At 32.2% G+C, this 12,137-nt stretch overlaps 1 protein-coding gene across 4 annotated transcripts in view; it reads right to left on the reverse strand.

Annotated features, from left to right (window-relative positions):
- Positions 1 to 992: 992 nt before the first annotated feature.
- The window catches only part of gramd4a (GRAM domain containing 4a), a 64,111-nt gene continuing 52,966 nt past the window's right edge, over positions 993 to 12,137 (reverse strand). For 2 of the 4 annotated variants that reach the window (XM_016457426.1, XM_016457428.1), the window contains 14 exons: positions 11,838 to 11,929; positions 11,477 to 11,525; positions 11,327 to 11,398; positions 10,719 to 10,762; positions 10,404 to 10,446; positions 9,535 to 9,601; positions 7,844 to 7,998; positions 7,614 to 7,631; positions 6,762 to 6,906; positions 6,537 to 6,598; positions 5,542 to 5,573; positions 5,319 to 5,409; positions 3,025 to 3,093; positions 993 to 2,659 (listed from right to left, as the gene is read on the reverse strand). In XM_016457426.1, coding sequence (XP_016312912.1) covers positions 2,561 to 2,659; positions 3,025 to 3,093; positions 5,319 to 5,409; positions 5,542 to 5,573; positions 6,537 to 6,598; positions 6,762 to 6,906; positions 7,614 to 7,631; positions 7,844 to 7,998; positions 9,535 to 9,601; positions 10,404 to 10,446; positions 10,719 to 10,762; positions 11,327 to 11,398; positions 11,477 to 11,525; positions 11,838 to 11,929 — 1,038 coding nt within the window. In that variant the 3' untranslated portion in view covers positions 993 to 2,560. Of the gene's footprint in view, positions 2,660 to 3,024; positions 3,094 to 5,318; positions 5,410 to 5,541; positions 5,574 to 6,536; positions 6,599 to 6,761; positions 6,907 to 7,613; positions 7,632 to 7,843; positions 7,999 to 9,534; positions 9,602 to 10,336; positions 10,447 to 10,718; positions 10,763 to 11,326; positions 11,399 to 11,476; positions 11,526 to 11,837; positions 11,930 to 12,137 lie in introns of all 4 variants that reach the window. The other 2 variants (XM_016457425.1, XM_016457427.1) reach the window with 2 other exon arrangements.

Here is a 12,137-nt window from a genome sequence, read left to right on the forward strand (position 1 = left end):
GAAGCAAAAATCTGAAGAGTGGATGCACCTGTCGCCTATTTATACCCGTATGCACAGGGAGTGGCTCAGGTATGCAAAATCCACTAGCCAATTTTCATTGGCGTTTTCTCTTAAACTCAGAGATGATTGGCCTCCCAAGTGAGACCCCATATGTCGTTCGACATAATGTCTCCGTTCCCTCCATCAGGGAACGAGGGTTACGTACGTAACCGAGACATTACCCGATTCATTCTGTGTCATTCATTAGTGCCATCCAACACAACAGCCAGCATGCGGGAGACTTCCAAAAGCTCAAAAGGGCCTTTGGTAAAATACACTGATTCATCTTTGGGAGCTGAGCAACATTCAACAGTCCCTCATGTGTGTGAGTAAACTAACAGATGTATGGGAAGACAAAGTATGAACAGTATTTTCTCATAAAATGGTGATCTTTAGAATGTCTTCGATACAAATGTGGCCCTGAACGTTAATTTTCAGCTAATTATTTAAATTAATTCTTAATGTTATAATGTATCTGTGCAACAAACAAAAAGGGTGGCCCACTATAAATACAACTGTAAAATTTATTCATTTAGATTTCTCTTATATTCCAAGATGGAACTTATGGTAAATCACAGCATTACAGGCTATTGCCATTGTACTGAATTTACCACTTCATCCAATAAGGAGATGTGTTGCTGTCTTGTGCCAGGATGTTTTTCAATAGTTTATACATTAGCTGTTCTGAAATAATTTATGACTGGATGTCAAGCATTTCCCCCAATGTTAATTACACTAAAAGTAATCAAATGTTTTAGTTTCTAGTGTCAGGATGAGCCTAAAGGGTGAATCTCACAAAAACCGAAATTTTTAAGTCATATTTTGCCTTTATTTAACCTCTTTGCATATTTTTTTCATTGTGACATACTTTCATTATCCTAAATTCTCATATATATAAATATAAATATATGTATATATATATATACACAGAGAGAGAGAGAGAGAGATTCATTGTCGTTACTTAGCATTCTTTTGATTTTGGGGTAAAATATGATTTGGATATTTCTCGATGAGATTCACCTAAAGATTTTTCAAAAGAGCCTAAAGATTGTCATCAAGATGAGTTTAGAGTCGCTTTGTGAATGTGTTATGTGAATAGAAGATGTTCTGTACTGAATTTTACTTCATTTAGTAACAGTTTAAAGTGACAAAACATTTACAAGTAACTAGTGTTTATCAATAAGACGGACATACATGAAATACTTGGTAAAAATCTTCAGTTGCACTTTACTTTACAGTCCTGTTCACCATGTATGTACTATGCACTTATTATAATTAACTACTGTAGGTACTAACCCTAAACCTTAACTGAACTCATATTAACCCCAAGTAGTTACCTTATATTATTCAGAACTTTCTTGTTTAAGTACACAGTACACTGCAAGTATACTACTGCAAAATAAAGTGCAACCAAATGTTAGTTTCTGAGTTTGACACCCTTCATATCTAGTGTTTTCAAATGTAAGTGAATCAATAGATGAGCAATGATTCTGCTGACTGCTATGACATTACAAAAATAAAAGAAAGGCATTTTAAACCGTTCGAAACTACACTTTCCCAAAGTAAAATTTGGGAAGATATTCTGCTAAAAACACATGAAGCACACTTTGCTGGGAGGTGAGATTTAAGTGAGTTTGTGTGTACGATTTGTGCACACAGCGACAATGTAAACAAATGTTAAAAAAGAAAAGAAAAACAAGGCTTTGTTTATCAGTTTTAAAGGTCATTTGCACTGATAGTGATTTGCAGTGACAAAGTTCATTTACATTCATTTTCAATGAAAGTTTGCACAAAGTTTAACTTTATAACTGACCTGAATAAAAAACAGTATTTTTTTTTCCAGCTGACCACTAGCATAAATTAAATTTGAGAGCTGCGAAGGTCAAGATCGAATATAGTGCACAAGTGCCTAAAATTGCTCAAACTCTGATTAAAAATTAATACATTTCCTTTCAATTTGTTTCTGCAAAACACTATAGGTGTGAACACACCTTATAATGCAATTACTGCAAAATTGCATTTTATATTAATCAGTATTTTTGTCTTGTTTTCCAGTATAAAATATCAAAATTTTGTTTAAAGCTAAATGGAATTGAAAAGCAAAATACTTTGTTTCAGATAAATATATCTTAAATTAAGATTTTCATTTGTTTTACCTAACAAATGAACAAATTGTGGTCAATTTTCTTTTGAGCAAAAATACTTATTAATACCGATTTTTCTTGCAGTGTTTAAAGTGTTAAAGACCATCCTGTGTGATCGGCTTCATTTTACAAACCTCTTCCAGGATAAAACCAGACATGAAATCTGAATCACTGAGAGACGAGTAGAAAACACAAGTCTGTACACTGATCAGTGTGCTCATCTTTAAAAAGCCAAAAAGGTCACAGTCGCATGACGAGAAGCCGTCTGCATCCCTCAGGTTGGAAAAGTCTTTGAGATGTTAACCAGTAAACCAGACAGGAAACACTGGTCTCATCTTTTTCCAAATGAGAAATCCTCCAGAAGGATAAAGGGTGAGTTACGTCTCAGGGTTGGCTGTGGTCATGATCTTCATGTACTGGGTAAAGATCGTCTCAAAGGCCTCGTCTCTGTGTATCATGGCACCAAAGACAAGTGGCTGTGAGAACAAGATAAAGTGATTCACTGTCAGACTTTACTCAGTCATTAATCAAAGCAATAAGACAGAGGGTGATGTCACTGTAAAAAGACACCAAATGGATTTGAACTTTAACTTTATCAGCATATGTACAGTACACTCATGGTGCGATGTAAAATATAGTATATCTAAAATGCTTGATTGCTTACATAATCACAAAACGTGAATTATATGATCTTCCAGCTCTAATCTGCTAAATGCCACTATAAGGCATGAAGATCTTAAGATATCATAAACATTATCATCATGATTTTTTGTAAAGCTGCTTTGAAACAATGTGTATTGTGAAAAGTGCTATACAAATCAATCTGACTTGACTTGACTACCTTCTGTGTTGACGGGGTGGCAACAGAAATGCCCATTCCAGACCCAGGCAGAACTGATAAAACTTTGTACTGTGGAAAAAGAAATTCAAGAGTTATTGTAATTATTATACAGTTTTTGTTTAATTATTGTATAACTGTAACAGTAGCATAAAAAAAAACTTTTTTCAATACCTATTTAACATGATATATTACATATTATGGTAACAAAATGCCGTAACATGGGGAAAAAAAAGCATTTGAATACAATATAGATTTGTCAATTTGGATCAACTTCGCCATCATGGAAATTGTGGAACACCAGCCATTCAGATTGGAGTTTGACATTGTTCTCTCATCAAAGTTCTTTAATCATTTAATCACCCTCGAGTTGTTCCAAACCTGTAGTTTCTTTCTTCTGTTGAAAACAGAAGATATTTTGAAAAATGTTGGAAACCAACAGAAATGGCATAGTATGAAAGTCAATGGCTACTGTGAACTGTTTGGATACCAACATTCTTCAAAATATCTTCTTTTGTGTTCAACGGAAGAAAGACACTCATAGTTTGGAACAACTTGAGTGTGAGTAAATGATAATTGCATTTTTGGTGAACTGTCCATTTAATGCTGGAACATACTACACAACTTTTGCCCAGATTTTTGGCTGGTTTTCAGTCTGGACACAGACAATCTGCAGTTTTTGTTGTTCCAAACTGCAAATCTGAACAAAAGGCATCCAGTGTATTCCGGCTATAAAGGATGAGAATTTATAATTGCAAAAACAATATGAATATTTGCAAATCAATTTGATCATATTTATAGCTGTGTTATAATTGTATAAAATGATAACGAGCCTTCCTGTAGCACAAAAAGTAGAGTATGGTGCTAGCAACACCTAGGTCATGAGTTTGATTCCCAGGGAAAGCAACAACTAATCAAATGTGAATTATTATTGTATAAAAAACATCTGCCAAATTCAGAATGTAAAACATAAAGGTATAATTTAGAAACTCCAAAAATGTATGAATATTTAATCAAAATGTCCTTTTTATGTGAGGTACATGCTGCAGTCCGTGATGCAATGCTGCCACCTACTGAAAAGGCATAGTGCTCATATCCAATAAGTGAGTGAAGGATAAATGGTCAAAGGTCTATAAAGTTAAGAAAAATTGAAAAAAGCTACTGCTTTTTCTGAACAAGAACACTTGGCCACTAGACATCATGTGGCTGTCTGAACAACATCTAGAACAAGAATATTTGTGCCTAGGAAAAGGAAAGTCTGAAGTGGTCTCTACATGTGTGTGTGTGTATGATGATTAGGCAAAGGATTTTATTTATTTGTTTATAATAAATATTATATTTATTAATGTTTTGAATTCGTTTTTATTTCTATCATTTGTTAAGTTTTTAATTTAAATATATACTGTATATATATATATATATATATGAACAAAAACTAATCAAAATAAAATAAAATAAAAACTATAATAATATCTCAATGATACTAAAATAGCACTGGTGGAAACTACTCCATTTTTTGAGCAAAGCGATCCTTTATGTCTTGAATGACACTATCTATGCACACACAGAGCATACCCATCACACAGTCCGTGAAAATGGATTCAAAATGTCACAATAGCAGTAAACATTCAATTGAATTAGATTGTATTAAGTCATTAATATTAAAGTGCCCCAATTATGGATTTTTGAAAATTACCTTTCATGCAGAGTGTAACACAGCTCTAAGTGAATGAAAAAATCCTGCAAAATTTTAAATCTGAAAGTGCACCGTGTAAAAAGTTATTGTCTCTCAAAAGAAAGAGTCGACTCTGAATCACTGAAACGAGTCGTTTTTAAACAATTCCCAAGCCGTTTCATGTTGACGGTCTATAAAGTTAAGAAAAATTGAAAAAAGCTACTGCTTTTTCTGAACAAGAACACTTGGCCACTAGACATCATGTGGCTGTCTGAACAACATCTAGAACAAGAATATTTGTGCCTAGGAAAAGGAAAGTCTGAAGTGGTCTCTACATGTGTGTGTGTGTATGATGATTAGGCAAAGGATTTTATTTATTTGTTTATAATAAATATTATATTTATTAATGTTTTGAATTCGTTTTTATTTCTATCATTTGTTAAGTTTTTAATTTAAAGTGTTAGTAAATGTATGTGCTTTTGAAATTTTTATTAGGTTTTTTTTTTTTTTTCTGTTTAGCTTTATTTCAAGTGTAAGTTTAGACTTTCAGTTTTATTTCAATTACCGAAAATGATTTTTAGTCGTTTTTAATTTTAGTTGAAAATAGCAGCACTGTACATACCTTCTGGATATCTGTGATGTCCACCAGTTTGATGACTTTGTTCTTCTTTGAAGACCCTGATCTTGAACTGGAGCTCTCAAAACACAGGTAGCTGTTGGATGGACAACCAGTTGTGATTATACTGCTACTTCAAATGTTGATGTACAAAAATGTGCACAATTATTCATAATAGCATGAAAGAGAGTGAAAAGAGTTGCCAGCTTAAAGAGCAAATGTTTCTTACTTCTCAGTGACATAGAGCATCCCATTGCGAATGTAGTCAGTCGGCATCTTCCTGTCTCTGTAAAATATGAAATGTCATTACCCATAATAGGGGCACTTTAAATATAATTAGCAGATCAGTCAATTAATGACATTAATATGATTTTTTAAACAAAATGTGAAAAAAATTTAATATAATAATAAGGTGAATTACACAAAATCTGTCAAGAAATGTCCATCTGATATTTCACCACATAATAACAAAGAAAATTGTATTTTGTATTAATAAAATAAAGACTTTACATTAAATTCATTCATATTTGCATTGTGACATCATTTTTTATGACAATAAAGCAGAACCCTAACACACAATCTCATTACCATAATGCAAAAAATCTTATTACTGTAATGCATAAGATTATATAATTTTTGAATTGTAAAATAATTTAGTAAATGTAAAATAAATCAATATTCCTATTAGAGAAATTATAGCATAGTACATGACTTTTTGTATTACAGTAATGTGAATTTGGATAGGAAATATGCTTAATTGTAAGCATATAGGGGAAAAAAACCTGAATGGTTAAAAAAAAAATGTATATTTATTTTTATCTTTTGATTTTGTGGTGATATGCAACCTGGACATTTCTTTGGTGGATTCACCCAATTTTCACCCAATTTTCACCCATTTGAGCACAGACAAAATTCATATCACACTGTGCGTCTAGATCCAAACACACAAAGGTAAAGAAAGTAAGGTCAGCTGGTTTCATCACACACACACACACACACACACACACACACACACACTTTTCATAAGTACTGCAGTGTCATATGAAACATATTTCAGATAGGTGCTGTCATTCTCAATTTCACATTTATGCTTATTTTTTGTTCTAGTCTCTTGAAGGAATAGAGAAAATATTCTATTTTTCTTTTTGAAAAGTCAAAATGAAAATTCTGTAATCATTTACTCAGTCGTGCTTTTTTTCTGTGAAAGAGCATCCCATTGCGAATGTAGTCAGTCGGCATCTTCCTGTCTCTGTTTATCAGACAGCATCTCCATCCATTCTCACATACTGCAAGAGAAGACGCCGTTAAAAAAAAGTGAAAAGAGAAGCGAGTAAAAATCTGTTTGGTGTGTCCAACTTAAAAGTCTGTTTCCTTTTTTCCATTAAGTACTGTTTTCTTTCGGTATGCAAGGCCTCATGAGACAAGAAGCAAGTCTAAGAGATGTCTCACCGGGCAGAGGTCTCTCAACCTCAGGTAGGTTGAAGATCTCATGGAATGCTCCTTTCTTTGTGCTGTGTGCACGGCCACTCTCTTCTTCTCGGGTCACTCCGGCCGGGATGGTGGCTAAAGTACTTCGTGATACAACCGGCTGGATCTAAACATAAAAAAAGAGGGATTTCAATAGTTTGTATTAACTAACCCTCTCAGCCGTAACATTAAAGTCAACATAAAACTACATTCCCATTTTACTTCCATTCGGTGATGTATTTCTGGGTGAAACAGGATGTTCGTGAAATATGATACATATATATTTTCTATTAATGTGGCCTTGGTGATGTCATCCAGAAGATGTCAACATAATGCAGTTAGATTTTTAGTATGTTTGAGCATTCATGTGAGTAAGTTTTTTTTTTTTTTTTGTCAGTGTAATGATGTTTTAAGAGAAGGGCAACCGCCATTGATCTCATACTCAAGGGCATGTAGTATTCACTCTGTACAGTCTCTCAACACAGTCCAACTACTTTCTTTCAGTGTTCTAAAGCCAAACATTCAACTATTTCTACATCTAATGATCTAATACTGCTCTACTGTGGAAACCAGGATTAAACTAAAACTACAAAAAAAATGTTGTTAATAAAACTAAATAAATAATAAGACAAAAACTGAAATAAAAAAAATATCAAAAACTATATATATATATATATATATATCACCCAATTTTCACCCAATTTTCACCCATTTGAGCACAGACAAAATTCATATCACACTGTGCATCTAGATTCAAACACACAAGGTGAAGAAAGGTCTCATCACACACACACACATACACAGGTGCTGGCAGAAGCACATCACAATCCCTACCTTCTCACACCCAGACAGCTGAGAGAGAAAGACAACAGATTATGTGTGACTGTCATGTCAACTACCTACACTGATGTTTCCCCTACGAGGCAACACCCATGACTCTCATACACACACATATACAGTGCCTGACACTTTGAAACAAACGGTTCAAATAGGTATGACATTTAAAGTGTGAAAACAGCCAGGAGGCTGGTGTTAAAGCCTGACATTGTCTCTTTCTCTCTCACCCGTCGTGACACAGTGGCATTGCTGCGTTCTTTCAGCTGAGGGTCGGTGGGCAGGCTGTTCCACATGATGTACGGAGTGTCGTATTTGTCTCGGAGTTTTGGGCAGCTCTTAAACAGGAAGTCTATAATAAAGAACTTGATGCCCGCGTAAAGCCCTGCCAGAGAAAAGACGCACACCATGAGAATGATAAAATAACTACAACTTTAGACAACACAAAACAACTTTTTAGATGTGTTCCATCATATTTAATAGTTTAACTTTCATTTTATGGACCATGATGGAAGCACACTTAATTTACCATAATGGTTTTAACTTGCTAAAAAAATTAATTACACAAAATTTAAAATTTTGCACAAAATTTAAAATCTTGCACAAAATTTAGATTTTTGACTCATCAAAATAAAAATAAATAAAACAAAAAAACTTTTGAAATGTTTTACTTTACATGTAATGAATCTAGAATATATGAAAGTTTCACTTTTTGAAATAAGTTACAAAAAAATACCTAAAGCCAAACATTCAACTATTTCTACATCTAATGATCTAATACTGCTCTACTGTGGAAACCAGGATTAAACTAAAACTACAAAAAAAATGTTGTTAATAAAACTAAATAAATAATAAGACAAAAACTGAAATAAAAAAAATATCAAAAACTATATATATATATATATATGCTAAAAAAAGAAATTACACAAAATTTAAAATTTTGCACAAAATTTAAAATCTTGCACAAAATTCAGATTTTTGACTCATCAAAATAAAAATAAATAAAACAAAAAAACTTTTGAAATGTTTTACTTTACATGTAATGAATCTAGAATATATGAAAGTTTCACTTTTTGAATGCCCGCGTAAAGCCCTGCCAGAGAAAAGACGCACACCATGAGAATGATAAAATAACTACAACTTTAGACAACACAAAACAACTTTTTAGATGTGTTCCATCATATTTAATAGTTTAACTTTCATTTTATGGACCATGATGGAAGCACACTTAATTTACCATAATGGTTTTAACTTGCTAAAAAAATTAATTACACAAAATTTAAAATTTTGCACAAAATTTAAAATCTTGCACAAAATTTAGATTTTTGACTCATCAAAATAAAAATAAATAAAACAAAAAAACTTTTGAAATGTTTTACTTTACATGTAATGAATCTAGAATATATGAAAGTTTCACTTTTTGAAATAAGTTACAAAAAAATACATTTTTCACGATATTCTAATTTTTTGAGATGCACCTGTGTGTGTCTATCTATGTATATATATATATACATCATTTTTTATTTTTACTTACTTTTTTTTTAAAGATGCTTTGATGAATAGAAGTTAAAGCAGTATTTATTTAACTAGATTTTTTTTTTACAATGTAAAAATCTGTCACTTTTGCTTAAACAAAAATGCATCCATGCTGAATACAAATATTAACTTTAAAAAAAAAAAAAAAAACTATAGTGTACTTTGTTGCTAATTGTCTCTTGCTCTTGCTAACTACGTTTAGGTGTTAGCATGTTTGCACCATTATCTGATCTGTATACTTCCTTCAGTGCTAAAATGACTCAAAGCACACAAATAAACCCAGTGTGTCTATGTTTGATATAAAAGCAACAATAAGCCATTTATTGACAGCATTTGTTTGTGTGTGACTGCGTACATGTGAGGAGTTATGGGTAATAAATCTTACCGATCATGAAGCCCATCAGCTTGTAGGGCAGGACGCAGGAGGAGATGAAGGCCACCCACAGAGCGATGTACAATTTTTGAGTGGTCTTCATTTTATGGACCATGATGGAAGCACACTTAATTTACCATAATGGTTTTAACTTGCTAAAAAAAGAAATTACACAAAATTTAAAATTTTGCACAAAATTTAAAATCTTGCACAAAATTCAGATTTTTGACTCATCAAAATAAAAATAAATAAAACAAAAAAACTTTTGAAATGTTTTACTTTACATGTAATGAATCTAGAATATATGAAAGTTTCACTTTTTGAAATAAGTTACAAATACATTTTTCACGATATTCTAATTTTTTGAGATGCACCTGTGTGTGTCTATGTATATATATATATACATCATTTTTTATTTTTACTTACTTTTTTTTTAAAGATGCTTTGATGAATAGAAGTTAAAGCAATATTTATTTAACTAGATTTGTTTTTTACAATGTAAAAATCTGTCACTTTTGCTTAAACAAAAATGCATCCATGCTGAATAAAAATATTAACTTTAAAAAAAAAACAAAAAAACTATAGTGTACTTTGTTGCTAATTGTCTCTTGCTCTTGCTAACTACGTTTAGGTGTTAGCATGTTTGCACCATTATCTGATCTGTATACTTCCTTCAGTGCTAAAATGACTCAAAGCACACAAATAAACCCAGTGTGTCTATGTTTGATATAAAAGCAACAATAAGCCATTTATTGACAGCATTTGTTTGTGTGTGACTGCGTACATGTGAGGAGTTATGGGTAATAAATCTTACCGATCATGAAGCCCATCAGCTTGTAGGGCAGGACGCAGGAGGAGATGAAGGCCACCCACAGAGCGATGTACAATTTCTGAGTGATCTCAGGCTGGACCCACATGAACAAACTGATGTATACACATACGCACACAAACATGGAGAAACATTCATTAGTTTACTTCAGGTTATGATTATATTTCAATGCTCCCACAAAACTTATTGCACCACCCTTGAGAAACTTTCTTTCCATCTCATATTATTTCCATCAGCAGTTTTGTGTTTGTTTGCAAAAATGGTACATTCGAGTTTGAAACTTAAAAGTTTTGTGAATGAACACAATGAATTTGTCCTCTCATCTCATACTTTTTCCATCACCATAAAATTTAAAAGAGCTACTTACTTTTTGATTTTCTCCAACACGTCTGCCATCTTACCAAAAAGATTCTGCAGAAACATTAATTTCACGTCGATCAAAAAGAACAATATGCAAAGTGTCCATAAAAACTCCAAATCACAACCGAGATTAAAAAAGGAACAGTTATTTATTATGGCTATTTTTCAGATTATACTATAAAAATAAAAGTCCTCAAAAACTATTAAATAATATGAACGGAAGAATGTGAATTAAGCAGTGACCAAAAAATATAAAACAACAACTCTTTAGATCACACAGCTCATGTAGTTTTTGCATTCTCTCAAATAACTTTATGAGGTGCATTCTGGGTTACTTTTTAATTAATATTAAAGGAATTTCCATGTGTGCTTAACAGTTGTTGGCTGCTTATCCTTCACTTTCAGGCCAAAAAAATTAATTAATTAAACTAAAATTTTAGTTTTGTAAAGAAATGCATACACAATAGCAAAAAGCTTTAGATGATGAAAAAGTTTTCAAAATCAGGAGAAACAGTAAAGTGTGTCCAAATTCTTGACAAATAGTGTGCATGCAATGGACAGGTTTTTGTTCAAATAAAAGTCTGAAAATCTATAAGCATTCAAGTGTAAATTTACCTGTGCTTTTTGTGCAACATCAAGAACTAACTGAAACTTTTCAGACACAGTTAGATCTTCCTTTGGAGGTTCCTGGAAGAAGGAAAAAATTAAATATGCACAACAGAAAAAAAGTCACTGACAAATTTTCCCCTGGAAAAACATTCCTACCACAGGTTCAGAAACTTCAGGCACAATACTCCACTGAATTCTCCATCCTCTAAAGAAAAACAGAACAGTATTAAATCAGTTTGTTTGTGCTACATATACAGTATGTTTCTATATATTACAAAATACATATGCATGTATGTTTATTCTGTGATAATATACAGGCATTGCATTAATACATGTACTGTATATGTACAGTGATAATGACTGTCTGAGTGGACATAGTAGTATATTCATATTTACGACTGGAAATTTCCGCTAATATACAACACCTTAACAAACTGAAATTTGTTCAATTTAGGCAACATTTTATATTTAACACAGTTTCAATAACATACTAGTAAGGAAGGAATCATTGTCTTACCTGGCTATGAGGTAGTTCAATGACAACCTCAGAATGGCTAAGAATAGAAACAAAGGTATAGCCCAGCCATGCCATGCTGCATTCATATAAATCTGTGACAGAAGACAAAAACACAACACATATTACACTGCTGTCGCAAGAAGGGGTATTATTGGGTACAAAAACTATCAAAAACATCTTTGTAAAGTGAAGCTGGAATAAATATTCAAAATATAAATATTAGATTAACTAAAATGAGAAATTTTGCCTTGGCAATAAATGAAAGCTATTTACTAATATTTTTATATTTTATATATATAT

Source organism: Sinocyclocheilus anshuiensis, unplaced genomic scaffold (genome assembly GCF_001515605.1).
Source record: "Sinocyclocheilus anshuiensis isolate Anshui unplaced genomic scaffold, SAMN03320099.WGS_v1.1 scaffold1016, whole genome shotgun sequence".
NCBI classification, from domain to species: domain Eukaryota; kingdom Metazoa; phylum Chordata; class Actinopteri; order Cypriniformes; family Cyprinidae; genus Sinocyclocheilus; species Sinocyclocheilus anshuiensis.